Genomic DNA, 18,075 nt, shown 5'->3' with positions numbered 1-18,075 from the left:
GCTTCTTTATAGCCTCATACGTTTGCTGAAAACGCCATGAAGAATAAGACATCACTTGCAATAAAAGAACACAAAAGAACAGATATGAAAATAACGTATCACCACTAAAATTCGATCCCCACATCCACAAAAAAGTACAAGTGATTTCCCAAGTCTGAAAATACTACTACAAAAATTCTCATTCAGTAAATATTGACATATTTGTTCCCAAGAGAAAAAAAAGTACCATAGAATAGCAAAACAAGAAAATGAAAGAAAAGACCCCAAAATAATAAACAACAACAACACAATCACTCTCCCCAACTACAAACAACCTAAGAGTTCAAGAAGGGATATTTCCAGACAAAAGAGGCTTGCACTCTATCAAATGTGTTCAGAATATAAACCACATTGCATTGGAAACATGATATAGTATCAGCAGTACAATGTTCTTAATCTCCCTTCTTTCATAGCCCCATCTCAAAGACTTGCCTACAACAGCAAACCTGAGTTCACTGTAGATGACGTAATAGCTTTAGCAGGAAGGACAAAAAAAGGAAACTCGCGACAGACAGTAAAAATAGCAGCAGCACCTTAGAAGCACTTCCTGTGGACAATGGATGGACCAGACTCATCATACTCACCCTTTGAAATCCACATCTGATTAAGCACATAAAAAACTAGTTAGGTTTAGCAACACAATGCAATGCAACTTAAATAAAATTGGCACAAACATAGAAAAGAGAAGATTAAAAAAAAAAGGCTTGCCTGCTGGAATGTGCTAAGGGATGCAAGGATGGATCCTCCAATCCAGACACTGTACTTTCTCTCAGGTGGAGCAACAACCTTAATCTTCATGCTGCTGGGAGCCAAAGCGGTGATTTCTTTGCTCATACGATCAGCAATACCAGGGAACATAGTTGAGCCACCACTGAGCACAATGTTACCGTAGAGGTCCTTCCTGATATCAACATCACACTTCATAATGGAATTGTAGGTAGTTTCATGGATACCTGCAGCTTCCATACCGATCATGGATGGCTGGAAGAGGACCTCTGGGCAACGGAACCTCTCACCACCGATGGTAATAACTTGTCCATCTGGCAATTCATAGTTCTTTTCGATGGAGGAGCTGCTCCTAGCAGTTTCAAGCTCCTGTTCATAGTCAAGAGCCACATAGGCAAGCTTTTCCTTCATGTCACGGACAATTTCCCGTTCAGCAGTGGTTGTGAACATGTAACCTCTCTCAGTGAGGATCTTCATCAAGTTATCCGTTAGGTCACGTCCAGCGAGATCCAAACGAAGAATGGCATGTGGCAAAGCGTAACCCTCGTAGATGGGGACAGTGTGACTCACACCATCACCAGAGTCCAACACAATACCTGTCAAAAGATACTCATAATGTCAGATTCAAAACATAACGTCAGATTTGGATCATGAGAGGAGTGATGATACTAACCAGTTGTACGACCACTAGCATACAAGGAAAGCACTGCCTGAATAGCAACATACATAGCGGGAACATTGAAGGTCTCAAACATAATCTGGGTCATTTTCTCTCTGTTGGCCTTAGGGTTGAGAGGTGCTTCAGTGAGCAGGACAGGGTGTTCCTCAGGAGCAACACGAAGCTCATTGTAGAAAGTATGATGCCATATCTTCTCCATATCATCCCAGTTGCTGACAATACCATGCTCAATTGGGTATTTCAAGGTCAAGATACCCCTCTTGGATTGAGCTTCATCACCAACATATGCATCTTTCTGTCCCATTCCAACCATAACACCGGTGTGACGGGGACGACCAACAATACTAGGGAACACTGCTCTAGGAGCATCATCACCAGCAAATCCAGCCTACATTGCAAAAAAAACAAATTGTTCACCAAAAAGGTTTAAAACACCTCAAGAATATGACACGATACATTTTAATAAAATGTTTAACTATCATAAATCCATCTATGAGAAACATAAAGGACAAAAAACATAAGAACTGACCTTCACCATTCCAGTTCCATTGTCACAAACAAGGGGCTGAATATCCTCACCGTCAGCCATTTTCTATTCAACTGCCAATACAAACAGAGCATTAATAACCAATCCTTCTTCTATATATAGTAATAAACTAGTCAGCAAGATAAGTACATACAGGTATTTAAAGAAGAAGATAAGAGGGAATCCAAAGTGAAAATGTCTTACAACTCGGATGCCTAACCTATCAATCAAGCAAATCTAAATTGTCATATATTGCATACTTTCTCAATTAACATCCCAAAATAGCTAAGAGGGGAATCCAGAGTCATATTATCTTAAAACTCGAACGTTTCACCTATCAATCCAGCAAATCTAAATGACACTACATCACATACTTCTCATTGTATAACTTAGCTTCTCCTTGAATCCAACCAAAAAAAACAGGCAAAACTCCTCAATCAAATCAAATTACTCAATACTTCCTCACACTCCACACTCATTTTCAGTATCTGCATACACACTACCCTCCCTAGACCCCACTCGTGGCCTCGTGGGATTACACTGAGTTTTTTGTTGTTGTACTCCACACTGATTTCAACTAAGCTACATCTCGTTGATATATAAAGTATCCAGGAATTCAACAAGAAAAACAAAGGATAGAATCAATTCCAATTCCAACAAAAAGAAAGCTTTTTTCTTTTCTTTTTATTTATAAGATTTATTGATAAGTCACCACATGAAAGCTACAGATCAAGAGAAATCCATAGCAGATCAACTTCACAACAGATCCACTTCATCAGATCCATAATTATATTAATCAAGAACCATAAAAAGATTCAACCTTTGAATACCCAAGATTCTATACATCTAACTAGTTGCATCCAAGAAATAAAAAATGCCCATTTCCCATCAAGAATTATATTTGACCATAAAAAGATTCAACATTTGAATACCCAAGATTCACTACATCTAAAACTAGTTGCACCCAACAAATAAAAAATGCTCATTTCCCATCAACAAAGATCTCAAAACAAAAACAAAAAACCAACATGCATCTCACAATTTTCTTGGCATTTTCACATAGCTCAATCCAATAAAAAAAATAAGAAAGAACAGATCTTGACTTACCAGAAACTGAGAGTTGATGGGAAATTTGGCTCTAAAGGCTGTTTGGGAAAATGGAGAATACAAAATGAGGAATTCTTAAGACAATGAGGGGAAGTATTATATATACAAAAAGAAAAGGAGGGCTCTCAATTTAATTTTTTTTTTTTAATTCTTTTTAAAATGAATAGATTTTATTACTGCAGTAAATGTTGTACTAGTAAGTAGGAATTTTGAATTTGAAATTTAAAAGCGCAACAACACCAAATGACAGATTTGCCTTCAACGTTAAGATGCTAAAGTTTTCAAAAAGGACAAGCTTTTCAATCATATTTTTATGGTCCATAAATTATTACTGTAGGAGTAATTGTTAGACCAGCTAATCTAAGAAAAAGTGAAATTTTCTTTTCTGTTTTCCTTATTTATTTATAACCATTCAAAATAATCTCACTGTCTTATATTCATTTTCATAGCTACTTGGATTTGTGACACTTCAGTCGAGGGTCTTTTGAAAATAGGTTCTTTATTTCCACAAAGTAGGGGTAAGGTATGGGTACGCGCTACCTTCTCAGGCCCAATTTTGCGCGATTATACTGGACATGTTGCTGGCGGCAATTCAAAATATGTCATAGTTGAAATGAATTATATATATATCCTTTTTCCAAAACGAATACCCTTCAATCTTAAGATGCTAAGGAAAGTTTTTCAATAAGGACAAGCTTTTAAATCAAATTTTACGGTCCATAGAATTATATTTATTAATTTTCGAATTTTAAGACGTAGTGAAGTTTCTTTTTCTGATGTCAAATTTTGAAGTTAATTAGTACTCTATTATTATTTTTTTTTGAAAAAAATGTAATAGAAGTGTTTGAGACAAATATGTCGACACTAATTTACTTTGATTATTCTTACTATTATTTATGTCAATATCTTTCTCTTTCTCGATATTTTCATCATAGCTCTATTACCTTCGTATTTTTCAAACCTGTTTTGAAAAAAAAAATTCTTAAGCCGAAAGTCTATCAAGAATAGTCTCTCTATCTCACAAAGGTAGGTTGGGGTCCCCACCCTCCCCAGACCCACTTGTAGGATCACAATAGGTATATTATTATCGTTGTTGTACGTTGTCATGAATTATTTTAATTTCAACAAAATAACAAGTTAATCAAATAAAATAACACCTTTATAGGAAGAAAAAAAGTAAAAGATTACTTGATTCAATATTAACTCCAAATCATATTAATTTAACATGATTAAGTAATAAATTGAAATGTAAATATTTATTTAACTAATTATGACTTAGTGATAACAATGTATATGTATTTGGACAATGGAATATTTTCATGTGAAGATTTCGATTTCGAACTGATATTACAGCTAATTCCTGAACCAGCTTTTGCAAGAAAATGACCACCTTTTATAGCGGACTCTAATCAATTCAAGAATTCAACATATTTTTGTACTAATGAAATATATAACTATCAAAAAGAAAACCTTAAAATGAGATATAAAGAAAGGTAACTTGGTAAGTTTAATTCAATACAACTATACAAGTGAGAAGTGAGAAAACAATTAAACAAGTGAACTCAGCCAACCATAATTCCGGCAAGAATATTTTGTGAATTTTTAAAGGACTGAAATAGAAACTTTATTTATTTATTTTTTCTATATTTAATTGCCTGATGGGCGTGGGAATAATTTCAACCATTACAGGAAAGATAGGAGTGTGTATAACCTGTCATTGACAACCTTTCAAGCACCTTCTTTTGACGTGTTCGATTTAATCTCAGCCGTATGTTCGGCCCTCTTTCCACATTGACATTCTTTTTCTTTTTCTTTTTCTTTTACTTTTGAGTTTAACTTTTTTACAATACATTTATCAGAAGGGGAAAAAAAACTTTTTTACAATACTCCTTTCATTTTATTTTATGTGTATTTATTGTTTTATTAATTTTTCAAAAATTACTCAAATTTAAAAAACAATTTATGTAAATTTTAACACTAGTGACATACTCTCTCGGTGCCAATTTAAGTGTCTTAGTTTGACTAAGCATTGAGTTTAAAAATTAAAGAGAGATTTTTAAATCTTATGGTCTTAAATTTAAAGATGAGTGTACAACAACAACAACAACAACCCACTAAAATCCCACAACGTGGGGTCTGGGGAGGATAGAGTGTAAGCAGACCTTACTCCTACCAAGGTAGGACGGCTGTTTCCGAAAGAACCTCGGCTCAATAAAAAGCATAAAAAGAGATCAGATAAGGCCAAGAAATTCAAAGCAATATGGAAATGAAAATAACGAAAACGACTAAGTCATGATGAAGCAGATTGCAAAGGGGCAGTAGCTATCACATATAAAATTAGATAATCAAAGTACATAAAATAACAGATAGTAGCAGAAATCAAAGCACAAGAACTTATATCGCGATAATGCGACTACTAATATGAAAGGATAAACGATACTATCTACTAGCCTTCTACCCTAATCTGAGTCCTTCATACCCTCCTATCTAAGGTTATGTCCTCGTTCATCTAAGGTCATGTACATTTAAAGATGAGTGTAATGTACTAAAATGTCTATTCAATCTTGTGGTTATAAACTTGTCATGTAGGATGTTGAATTGTCAAACTTACTAAATACAGAAAGACACACTCTCTTTGGGACAAGCCAAAAAGAAAAGTAAGACACTTAAATTGGGACGAGGGAGTATAATTTTCTATCTATAACAATGTGAAATAGTAACTTTCAAAAGATAATTAAAAATTACTATCCACATAGTCGATTCCAATCCTAAATAAAGAAAAAAGGTTGGAACAGGTTGCAACCAGCATCGTTAAATAAATAGTCAATTTCATGATGAATCATCATAATAAATATACTATTCGAACGTGTTCACCAGACCGCGCGTTACATGAACATCCAGTTGTTATGAAAAAATAAATATGGGATTCCTCACATCATCACTTGAGTATGAGGAAGTATGAGCAAAGGTTCGTGACATACCGACGTGCACTACCACCATAGTTATTCTCAATACATACAGTATGTATGTATCTATGTCGAAATAATACCTTAACGATCCTAGTCATGTGATTTATAGATGAGAAATAAAAGTTGATGACACCTTGTTCTACACGCAGATCTAGGTAAGCATACATAGCACACAAACAAGATCATAAGCTTCAAATTAAAGATGTTGCTTCGGTAAAAGTTATGTAGAGTAACCATCCACACGAGGAGGCTACCTGAGAATCCCAGCAGGACATAAGAGCCAAATATTCTTACATGTTCGAGGCTTCAAGTACAAAATTTTACTTATGCAAAAGTAGATATGAAATAGTTGAGACATGTAAAAGTTAGAATCGTTAATCAGTAAGTTGGCATTTTGTGCTTGAGTATGTTGTTGGTTGTGTAGTTGAACACCTTGTGCGGTATGCTTTCGTTGTTAAGACTGGTTTAAATGTGTATATGGTTCAGTTACGAACAGAACTCTGCCACAAATTTGAAATATTTTAATTGAGTCAAAATTTGAGATTAAAAGTCCTTTAATTTCGAGTCATGACCAAAATCGAGCCCGAGAATGAATGTCATATAAAAGGGGAAGAATATGACATCCCGTCACCTTTAAATTACACTAAGTTGAATATAGACTACGTAGACCGGGGGGACGAATGACAAGAGAAAACTACAAAAAAGGAACAAAGTAACAAACTGCAGGGCCTAGTGTCACCCCTTGCAGCTCGATAAATACGAAGGGTAGCGAAGAGAGTCGTGAGATCCTTCCCCGCGCATTTGGAGTGCGCCACACCTGTTTGGGCGCTGGTCCTAGGGTCGCAGAGCATTCTGACCGAAATTATGAAAAATTCAATGGATTTCAAGTAAAGAGAAAATATAGTATTTCCGCACATCTTTGAGAGCAATTTGGAGAAGGAAACAAGCAAGGGTTCAATCGCAACCCCAAGGTAATATTTTTACCATAAATTCGTGTTAAATCTGATGAAGTCACATTATTTAAGACCTATTAATTTCAAAATCTTAGGCTTCCACAGAGAATCAAAAGGAATTCTTCAAGACTCAAAATCTAGATTTTTGTGAGGACTTTGCTCAAAGTAAGTTCCGCTACTCTCTCATATTAAAGTCAATCGCTTTATAACAGCTAACCACTATTAGCTATGAAATTTATGAGACATAAGGGTGAAAAATGATGAAAACCCATAAAAGGCTATATAAGACCTTGCTAGGAGAACTGAGTTTAATGAGTCATTGGAATAACATTTTTAAATTTCATAAATGTAGATTATGAAGTGTTGAATACGAGGTTGGTGAAAAAAGACGTGGACAACTAGCTTGAGGTTAACTTGAGGCTTACTTCCCTAAGTTAAGAAGTTGACTAGAAAATACATACTACATGTTTGATAGATTGTCTACTTATAAAATTGAATCATATATGTTTGTACTTTCTAGTAAGCATTTTAAGTAAAGAACCCAACCATGTGGATATGCTTAATCAGTTATCCCAGATTGTCAACAAGTAATTAGACTGCATGTTTTGATTTAATTACTTGTAATGTATGCAATTGTTAGTGTTGCTCAGTCTCGTCTCATATTTAGATAATGTGGTCATGTACGATTTTGGAGAAGTAGCCAACCTCCCCAGGATGTGAGTGCTATAAAGGCTAGAACTAGTGACCCAACACTTATAGGTACTAACACGTTTATATTCAACTTAGAAGAGGTGACAAACCTCCCCAAGTGTGAATACCGTCAGGGCTAGGGGTAGGCCAACTATTCCCACACTTGCAAATGTCATTGTTTGTTAAACTTTTTTAAAATACATGTCTTCGGTTAAATTCAGCTTCAATGCATAGCTTAGATTTCATGACTCAGTTTCGGCTTATTAAATTCAGTGCTGGTTAAATGAATGGCTTCATTTACTTCACTACATTTTGTTGTAATTATTTATCCTAGGTTAGTCTTGTTTCATGGGTTGTCAACGGGACTTACTGGGTGCCCTATAGGTGGTACTTAGTCGGTTTGGCCGACATACTATATCGTGTGGCAGGTGTTAGGAATGTAAGATATGAGGTTCATAATTAATTCTACACTTTGTTATCTAGTTCCCAAACTCCATTGATTTCTTTCAGCGGTAGTAGACTCTTTTAAATTATGAACTAATTCTTAAACTTTCATACTATATTCGGGAAATGTCATAGCTTATGCATTCAAAATTTTAGTTTTAGAGGCTGGTGATTGTCGATCAGTTTAGTTTTTTGACGTTATTATGTTGAGTTTTTATTCAGTATTCCAAACATTACTAATAATAATGTTTTTTAGTTATTAATTTCTTACGTTGAAAGTATCAGAAATTATAAATCAACTAGTTCATGATTTACTTGACGGATAATAAATGTCAGATGTCAATTACTTTACAACCCAATTTGGGGTCCTGAAACATTGTTTCATGCTTGGTTTTCATAGTGGAACTTGAATGTTGAGTTATGTGCATATGGTTGGGTCATATCATATGGGATTGGTTCGCTCGCTGCGGGTAGAGTGTTGAGTGCCAATCACAGTGATTTTGGGTCATGACACTTGAAAAAAGAAAGAGGATTGTGTGCCTAGGCGAAACTAAATGGATAACGCAAAATACTAGATGCATAGGCAACACATGTTATAAATTATGGCATTGTGAAATATATTTAAATAAAGCGGTCCCTTCTTTTCCTAGAAAACGTTTGAAACAACGTGCTACAAAACTATCTAATAGTTGAAAAAATATATTATAAGTAGATACATGATTTCGAACTAAGTCAATAAATCAAAATCAAACAATGACAAAATGGCATGTGATTGAGTGGTAAATTGATCAACTGCATCGAACGATACTTTATGACAATTTTTAGTGGATAGTTCACTTGCATCATATTTCACAATTAAGAAGAACCATCAGCCTTGTGTTGATAAATCTGATATGTATCTTTAGCATTTTGTTTTGAGTAATTGTTGATAGATGGAGTAATATTTACGGCAGTAAAGATTAATTTAGTAAACAAATGTGCCTTACAAATAGCATAACTATATGTTTCTCCACAGGCTTTTATTTTGATTTATAAAAGGATACACTATAAGGAAAAAAGACCAAACTCCAGGCTGCTTAATAATATTTTGCCATAGGACTAAGCTAAAATTATGCATTTTTCTTTTATCACTTCATATATATTGTGACAGCATTGCCATAAGCGGTCACGACCTCCATCTCCACCATCGGCAACCACCGGAAAACCCCCATAAAAAACGGCAACCAAACACCACTATTTCACACTCCGTCACCACCTCCATTAACACCACTGTCCATACACCTCATCACCATCTTCATTTCCACACCAAAAATCAACGACCAAAATACCACCCTTCCCCTATTTTTCCGTCCAAACACCAACCCCTCAATGAACCGCCACTAAAACACCTAAAACAGTCACGAAAATCAGCAGCAATCAGCCCCTTTCTGATGAGTTTCAATGAAGATCTTTGAGTTGGGTTTTCAGTTTTCGTGTTCGTAAGCTGATGTTCTCAGTCGAGTTTCCGGTTGGGGTTTTCCGTTTGAGGCCTTGAGCCCGTTTGGATTGACTTATAAGTTGCTTATAAGCTGTTTTCAAATTTTTTGAGTGTTTGGCTGGCCAACTTAAAGTTATTTTGTGTTTAAAATAAGCTCAAAAAAATAATTGGGTGCATTTAACTTAGTTTATCTAAAGCAGCTTATAATCTGTTTTTTATAAGTTAAAAAAATAAATTAGACTACCCCAAGTTATTTTTTTTACAGCTTATAAGCATAAGCCCATCCAAACAGGCTCCTTGTAGCCGTTCAAAAATTGTCGGGTCAGATTTCGTTTGCCGGAGTTCCGTTTTGCTGAACACCTTTGGTGTATATCTATCTGATTGAGGTTCATTTTTCCCTTTCTTGTCTTGTTTTGATTAGCTTCGTGTTTTAATTGTTTACGTTGCTCTTGCTTGTTTGATATAATTGTTGAATATATGTATGATTTGAAGCCTCTATTAAAGATAACAGTGAGTTGAAGATTTAAATTGGATAATAGTAAAAGGGGTTTAGTTGGATACAGTATCTTCATCTTATTATTTGTTAATTCCATTTTGTTTGGCTAGGTACTGTTTTGTCTAATTTAATCATTTAATCCTTTATTTTGTAATTGGGTTGCTGGATTGGAAATTAAAATAGAAAAGCAAGTTTAGGCATAAATGTTTTATTGTATTTCAACAGCTAGAATCTTGTGGGACCCATGAATTAAATGGACAAATTTTAAGATCCGGCATAAACGTTAGGCAAATATGTATTGGGATTTATACATATTACATACAGGGAAAAGACATGGGAACTAATTAAGTCTACATCATTAATTCTCAAAGTTTATCCTTCTGTGATCTCTCCAAGACAAAAATGTTGCCCTTGTCATCTCTGCCTATCCTCGAATTCTCATCAACGTATCTGCATTTTTTCAGATCAAGGATAACAGATTTCTCCTCTCTGTCCATTTTAAGTTAGCAACGTAAGATACAAAATAAAAAAAAAACGTATTATTTTAAAGCTTAAAACTAATTAAAGGATACGTAATTTCAAGCCAGCCTTCAGGGTTGAAGATGCCAAGAAGAAGATCGTAGTTTTTCTTAAACACGTTCATCAACTGTTCCAATTTTGATCGTAAAACTTTGTTAGCTTTTCTCTTCTAGAAAAAGAGCTCATGACATTCTTCGAACCAATAATAAATCTATTGAGATAGGTAAAATTTCCCTTCTGAGAACGGTATATGAGACTTTTATATTGTACAACTCAAGCAAAAATACACAGTGCATAATTCCGTCCAAAAAGTATCATTAGTTCTATTAATTTTTTGGAGGATGATTGCAGACACGAAAAAAATTGTCTTTAGGAAACTAATTTTAAAAGCTAAAGATTACAATGAAAAGTACTAAAAAAATCCTTACATTTGATTTTAAAAATATAAAAGGTGGCAATTATTCCTTAGATCTACTTTTTATCCTGCCATAACCACATGTGCATGTTCTGTTCTACCATTTACATTATCAATTTCATTAAGAAAATCATTTACACCCTAGCATTACCTTAAAAATCAAACTCCCTCTTCAACTTTGAACAATAATCATTCTCCCTCCTTTATGTTATGCAATATCTATTATGCCTTTGACATCATTAATCCTTCATCTATGTAATACATTATATATTTATACTATATAATATATTTTTACTTAGGTGTTTTATCTATAGTTTAAATAATTTTATAATTTATTATACTGTAGTTCTTTTATATCATCAACATTACACGTAGAATAATCTTTTTATAATTTTCATGTATGTATGTATCTATGTATGTAAATGTGTGCATACATGTATGTATAACTAAAATTCTACAACTCTCTTATTTGTTGTTGTCTTTGTAGATAAACTAGTTTTAATTATCATTAATATCATATTTTCTTAATTTTAATTTAAAATAAATTTACAACACAAATAGATAATCTTTTGGAACTTGTTATAAAATTACCGCTATTCTTATAACTATTTTTCTTGCTACCTACATTGAAACAAGCTTATAAATTTCTCACTTTTTTTTTTATATATATATTTACGATTGTGTAAATAGATATTAGCTTTGTGCTTGCTATTAATAAACTTATTTTTACAATTTTGCTCATTTATTTCATTATACATCGTCATTAACTTATACACTTAATCGCTATTTCTCACATTTCTTTTTTTGTTCAAAATAATATTATTTCGATAGGTAATTCTATTACATAAAAAAGGTTAAAAAAAGTTCACAATTTAAAGAAGTACAAACAGACAAAAATTTATAATATAAGGGTCAAATAAACATTTAGAAAAGTCAATTGACATAAAGGGGGGAGAATGACTATTGTTCAAAGTTAATGGGAAAGTTCGATTTTTAAGATAAGTTGAGGTGGCAGTGAGGGAGGGCCGGGGGGGCGAGGTGGTGGGGGTGTAGAGGGCGGTAGTGATGTTGTTGTTCTTTATGGAGATGAAGAGGGGGGGGGGGGGGGGGGGGGGGGGGGATTAGAGGGGATCCTAAATATCTATATTTAGCAAAAAAAAAACATAAAAAGGTAAATAAATTGTGCCTATTTTAAATTATTTTTATATTTTATGCCACATCAGTTTTCAGGGGGTAAAAAAAATCACTTTTTAAATGTTTAGTTGTGTAATAGGTCATCTTAATAGTTTGAGTGTGATATCGAGATTTCGGGTATAGTTTAGGGTCAATCTATGTCTTTTGCCTTGAAAGAAAGGAAGAAATGAAGTTGGACAAACATTCTTTTGAAAAAAAAAATGGACAAAAATAGTTTTGTTTTTCACTTATGAAGTTAATTGGGAATAACTTTTTGCAATGAAGGAAACGTAATTAATCCATACCTGGTCTGGTGTTATTGCAGAATTGTTGTAGAAAATGTCAACTCTCTACATTGAAAATAAAAATAAAATAAAAACCAGGAAGAAGCAATTAATAAAATTGTGCATTCCTAAAATATTGTGATCATCAATTTTATGAAGGAAAAAAAAAAAGAAAAAAAAAAAAGCAGAGTAATCTCAACTGATTTGGATGCAATCTTGAAGGAGGCTTCAATCCTTAGCTCTCCATTCAATAAACTTAATCCTCTGGCATTAAACTTGATCACGTTCACAGCTTTTCCCTCCATTTATCATCATTAAAATGTTTCAATTAGTTGAAAAATGACAAAAATAATAAATAAATTGTCCTTATTTCCTTTTTAGTCTGTCCCAAAAAGATTGTCACATTTTTATATTTAGAAATAATTTAACTTTATGAGATAATTTACAATCACACAAATATCTAAGATTTGTTTTCGACCACACATTTCAAAAGTTTTTCTTTATTTCTTAAACTTTGTGTCAAATCAAAAGAGGACAATCTTTTTGGGACGGAGGGAGTAGTACTTAATACTATGTGATATAATACTTCCTTTGTTTCATTTTATGTGTTTTAATCTAACTATGCATAAAGTTTAAGAATGTAATTTTTTTTAATATTTTAATTTTATACTAAAAATTTAAATATGCATAATGTACCAAAGGAAATAACAAAACATACCTCAGAAATATCAATATTCTGATATAAATCCCCTAGTGTGATAAAATCTCTTAATCCTAGTTTTGTTCTTTTTGATCCTAAAATGCTTATAGTACTGTATATAAGCCTCCAACTTCCAGCAACCTACATGTATGAAATCATATATTTTATCAGAAATGCACAGCAATTAATTCATACAATTCGGAATTGTATGTGAAAAAAATAAACTAAATTTATGGTATGGCACAATACCACGTCACCTTATCTAGAGATAAGGTTGGTTCAGGAATTGGATTTTGAGACTCTAGTTGCTTGACCAGCTCTTCAATTTCAGATTTCTTATCAGATGATACTCCAAAAATTCCTCTGTTAATTCCTAAACAATATTTTCAACAAACACATTAATATAAATACACATGATTATATAGATAAATAAACTATGTATTCTTATCTCTATTTATCACATAATATAATTTGATGTAATAAAATATGAAATAAGAATATATAATTTAATAATTCATTTATATTTAATCGCCACACATAAACAATTCCGACATTATGATCTCCTCATAGAAAATCGCTATTACCCACGGAAAAATATCCAGTGGTTATTCTCACAGAAATCAATTAGAAAAAATAGTAGAATTTTCAAACGGAAAATAGAAAGTTTCCCAGCATTTCAATAGCACTTGTTTCCCCGTTTAGAAGCAATACCTTGGAGTGCATCATAGAGTTGAATCTTGATTTGTGAAGCAGATTGTGAAACCTCAACATGTTGTTGTTCTGCAGCACAAATGGTCCTCTGCCCAAATCTTGACATCTTGTTAAAGTTTCTTGTACTATTAATAATATTAGTGGCTGAGAGACTACTTCTTATCATTTCAGTGGTGTTTGGTAATGGAGGAGACAGCTGTGAAACTGTGATTTGAGGCTTCATTAATAACTTTGTGGCCATAGGACCAATCTGATATGGAGCTCTCTTTATGTGACTGCTCTTTTTAAAAAGAAAAAAACATTAGGCCTTTTTATGAAGAAGACGATTCAAAGACATAACAGATGTCTATCTCATCCTTGTGGTTCTGTTTGGCATAGAAATTTCGGCTTGCAATTTTTTAAGGAAATAAAAAATTATATGGAGTCCAGCACGCATATTTCAATTATTTTATTCTATTGTTAGCTTCCCTCCAATACATGTATGAGATGATGATCGCTCCGTCTCGATTTATGTGATATAGTTTGATTAGACACAGAGTTTAAGAAAGAAAAGGAATTTTTTATAACTTGTGATCTAAAACAAGCCATAGAAATTTATGTGGCCTTAAATCGTTTCATTAAGAGTAAAAAGGGAAGTTGAATTAAATTATATCTAAATATAAAAATGTATCATTCTTTTTTGGATAGATTAAAAAGAAAATGTATCAGATAAATTGGGACAAAGTCCCTCTGTCTATTTTTACTTGTCCTCGACACTAAAAATAAGTGTCCATTTTTACTTGTCCAATTTGGATTACTAAGATATAATTTACCATTTCATATCTGTTTTTCCCTTACTAATAATTATTAGGTTGAAAACTTCAAAGATTTGCTGCTGCACAACTTTTAAAGTATGTTTGATTGATTTCAATAATTACATGACTAATAGTTAAGGGTGATACAGTAAAATCATTTTTCTATTTATGACTCCTTAAGGGGTGTGCCAATTTAATACATACAAGTAAGAATGGACAGAGGGAATATAAATAAAAAATTATCTATTTATTTTTTATTTCTACTAAAATATAAACCCCTCTTATGATTTTAATCTTATTTCATTGATTGTTAAATCGTACCATTGAATACATAAAACAACTTGGATTTGTTTTTTTTTTTTTTTTGTCTGATTTGCATTTCCCAAGTAGTAGTAAACAAGATACTGTGCCAGACTACATCCTTATTTAATTGTGACCAGTGCATACTTTTAAACTTGACTAGTCTTAGGCCTGTTTGTTCATAGATACCAAAAAAAGATTCTTTTTTTTTTTGAAATTTTAGAGTTGAGTTGTGTTTGGTCATAGTTTTTGAAATTGTAGGTTTTGGTAAAATATAGTTGTAAAAATGTGAAAAAATTTTGAAAAATAAGTTTTTTGAGTTTTGATATTTCAGAATACAACTTCAAGTTGTATTCAGAATTTTCATGGCCAAACACTGATTCCGGAAAAAAGTGAAAAAAATTCCGGAATAAAATGAATAATTCTTATGGCCAAACGGGGGCTAAATATTTACTGATTTTGCTACTTTGGTGTGAAATGTTTTATTTCCTCCTTTTTCTTTTCTTTGATTTTCTTTTCTTTTCCGGCGGTCTCAGGCAGGAGCTGTGGGTGGAGGAGCTCAGGTACGACAAGAATCAAGCGAGGTAAAATAGATTTTTAAAATATAACTTTGTTTTTTCGTTTCCCATATTAATTTTTTTTTTTCTTGTCATGTCATAACGCGAGAGTAGGAGCCCGTTTGGATGGGCTTAAAAAAAGTGACTTTTATGTATAAAGTGTTTTTAGAACTTTTAAGTGCTGAAAGTTATTTTTATAAATAAGCAGTTGAGTGTTTGGATAAAAGTGCTTATGCTGAAAATAAGTTGTTGATGTGTTTCGTAAATAAGTGCTGTTAAGCACTTATTTTCTATCAAAATGACCGAAATACCCTTAAAGTTGTTAACACCATAAATAAGTTGATTTACAAGATTTTTAAATTCTAAAGTTGATTCAAATCAAAAGTAATTTATATTTTAAAATCACTTCCACTATAAAATGTTTATTTAAGTTAATTTTTTATAAATACATGTTACTTAAGGCGGTTGCATGAGCTAAAAGAGACACTTATTTTGAAATGGAGGGAGTAATATCTTCTTGATTTATTTCATTATTGGAAATGTATTTATATTGATTTGTTGTTTCAAGAAAGAGTTGTGCATTAATTATGAGAATATTAATTAAACCATTCTTCTTCCTCCAACAGATATATCCTATGTTAACGGTGAAGAGTGGATTTTGCAAAGGTTGCAAAGGAAAATAATGGTTTCTGAATTATCAAAATGGAAGCTTGGTCATGCACTATATCGTTGGCTAAATCCAGCAATCAAGAATGGTTTATTGCCAATCTTAGACAAGGCTTCAAAACAGAACATTTCAGTAGACTTACAAGATTTAATGATACGTTTTGGCACTGATAACATTTTTCGACTTGCTCTAGGGAAAAATTTGAATATTCTCACCATTGAACTTCATGATGAGAATTCAATTGCACTTGCAATGGATACAACTCTAAAATCAGTTTTCAAAAAATTGTTCTACCCCAACTTCATGTGGAAATTTATGAGATTTTTGTCCATTGGATCAGAAAAAAGTCTAAAGAAGAGCCTCCACATTTTGAACAATTACATAACTGAAGCACTAGATGAACGTGCAATTAGAACAAAAACTTCTAATTCTAATAATGATGATCTATTATTGGCATTTATGAAAAAAACGGAAGCAAATGGACATTTTTTGCCTACGACTACTATAAAGAGCACAATTTTTTTAATAAGTTAGGATCCACGTGACTTAAAAAAGGGTAATACAATTCATATTTCAAAGATGGAGAATTTGACACAAAATAAAAGTGCTAATACAACCGAAAGCACTCCACTATAAATACAAGAAGTGGAAAATATTCATATAATACAAGCATCAAGCATTAGAAATGTCACTAGCAGTCATATCACGAAACCCCATCCAATAGACATCATTTTGTTCTCCTACATCTTCGACATCTGCATTGTTAGCTCTTGAAGTTGTGCCAACATCATTAGAATCAACCGATGGAATATAGCTCTCATTCTTGGCTGTTTAGAATGCATCATCCACATTGCATTTCTTTCTAATATAATTGTGAATGACCATAGTAGCAAGTACGATGTCCCTTTGTGTGTCAATGTGATAGTATGACATGTCTCTCAAAATAGACCATCTTGCTTTCCAAACGCTAAATGTGCGCTCTACTACATTTCTACAAGAAGAATGTAAATAGTTAAATTTCTCAATGCGTCCTCTTGGCTCTCGCAATTGTCGAGTTGCACCGCGGCGAAATTCAGCTAGGTGATATCTTACATTATTTCCTTCGTATGGAGCCATGTATCCTTTCATGTGTGAATATCCTGCATCAACTAGATAATATTTGTTTCCGCGTGGATGTGGAAAGTTGAGCTCTTCTCTACGAAGGGCCTCAGCAAATATACGACTATCGTGAGCTGCTCCTTCCCACCCAACCCATGCAAATGTAAAACACATATTAAAATCAACAACGACGAGAATATTTTGAGTCGGATAACCTTTACGTCCAATATCTGGTATCTCTTGACCTTGCGGTAATCTAGCTTTAACATGTGTGCCATCAATTGCTCCATACAATCCTACAAGAAGTGAATGTAAAATAAGAAACTTGGGATCCATTTTTTTCTCGTTGAATTCTAAGGGGCAAGAAACTATCATAAAGCTTTTGTTATATAAGGGTAGTAAAGATACAATGCAAAATAACAAATTATCATAAACGGGTTGCTTACTTTAAAGAAAGGGAGATATCTTTGTTTACATGGCTTGTGAGCATCGCAACCATCATTATAATTTGGATATGGTTGAATGATATCTCTTGCAAGCTTACAAACGGCCTTTAAAACACTATGAAAGTGTCTATGAATTGTCTCTCCAGAATGTTGAAAGATTTCTTGTATCATTCGATTTCCAACTCCATGAACACAAGTCATCAAGAATATGCCTAATATTTCATGTATAGACATTCCACGAGTGGGTTTAAGCCTGTTATATCCCGTATTTTCACATGTCCGGAAAATTAGAAAAAAAATTTGAT

At 33.0% G+C, this 18,075-nt stretch overlaps 2 protein-coding genes across 4 annotated transcripts; both read right to left on the bottom strand.

The window, feature by feature from the left end:
* Nucleotides 1-85: 85 nt before the first annotated feature.
* LOC132614874 (actin-7) lies at nucleotides 86-3,172 on the bottom strand. Of its 2 annotated transcripts, XM_060329425.1 has the most exons (6): nucleotides 3,078-3,172; nucleotides 1,974-2,044; nucleotides 1,439-1,832; nucleotides 748-1,361; nucleotides 573-639; nucleotides 86-494 (listed from the first exon to the last, which is right to left on the bottom strand). In XM_060329425.1, the coding sequence occupies exons 2-5, from the start codon at nucleotides 2,031-2,033 to the stop codon at nucleotides 574-576; spliced, it is 1,134 nt and encodes a 377-aa protein (XP_060185408.1). In that variant the 5' UTR covers nucleotides 2,034-2,044; nucleotides 3,078-3,172; the 3' UTR covers nucleotides 86-494; nucleotide 573. The 2 variants fall into 2 exon arrangements, with proteins under 2 accessions (XP_060185408.1, XP_060185407.1); XM_060329424.1 differs by having other exon boundaries at nucleotides 86-639.
* Nucleotides 3,173-10,298: 7,126 nt separating this feature from the next.
* On the bottom strand, nucleotides 10,299-14,320 carry LOC132614875 (fibrillin-5, chloroplastic). 2 transcript variants are annotated; one of them, XM_060329426.1, is made up of 7 exons: nucleotides 13,909-14,318; nucleotides 13,455-13,570; nucleotides 13,216-13,338; nucleotides 12,698-12,796; nucleotides 12,519-12,563; nucleotides 10,679-10,752; nucleotides 10,299-10,556 (listed from the first exon to the last, which is right to left on the bottom strand). In XM_060329426.1, exons 1-7 carry the CDS (start codon nucleotides 14,147-14,149, stop codon nucleotides 10,472-10,474), a joined length of 783 nt encoding a protein of 260 aa, XP_060185409.1. In that variant the 5' UTR covers nucleotides 14,150-14,318; the 3' UTR covers nucleotides 10,299-10,471. The 2 variants fall into 2 exon arrangements, with proteins under 2 accessions (XP_060185409.1, XP_060185410.1); XM_060329427.1 differs by lacking the exon at nucleotides 10,679-10,752 and having other exon boundaries at nucleotides 10,299-10,595; nucleotides 13,909-14,320.
* Between the last annotated feature and the right edge of the window lie 3,755 nt (nucleotides 14,321-18,075).

Source organism: Lycium barbarum, chromosome 10, assembly GCF_019175385.1.
Source record: "Lycium barbarum isolate Lr01 chromosome 10, ASM1917538v2, whole genome shotgun sequence".
In the NCBI taxonomy this organism is placed as follows: domain Eukaryota; kingdom Viridiplantae; phylum Streptophyta; class Magnoliopsida; order Solanales; family Solanaceae; genus Lycium; species Lycium barbarum.
This window is presented reverse-complemented; position numbering and strand designations above follow the sequence as displayed.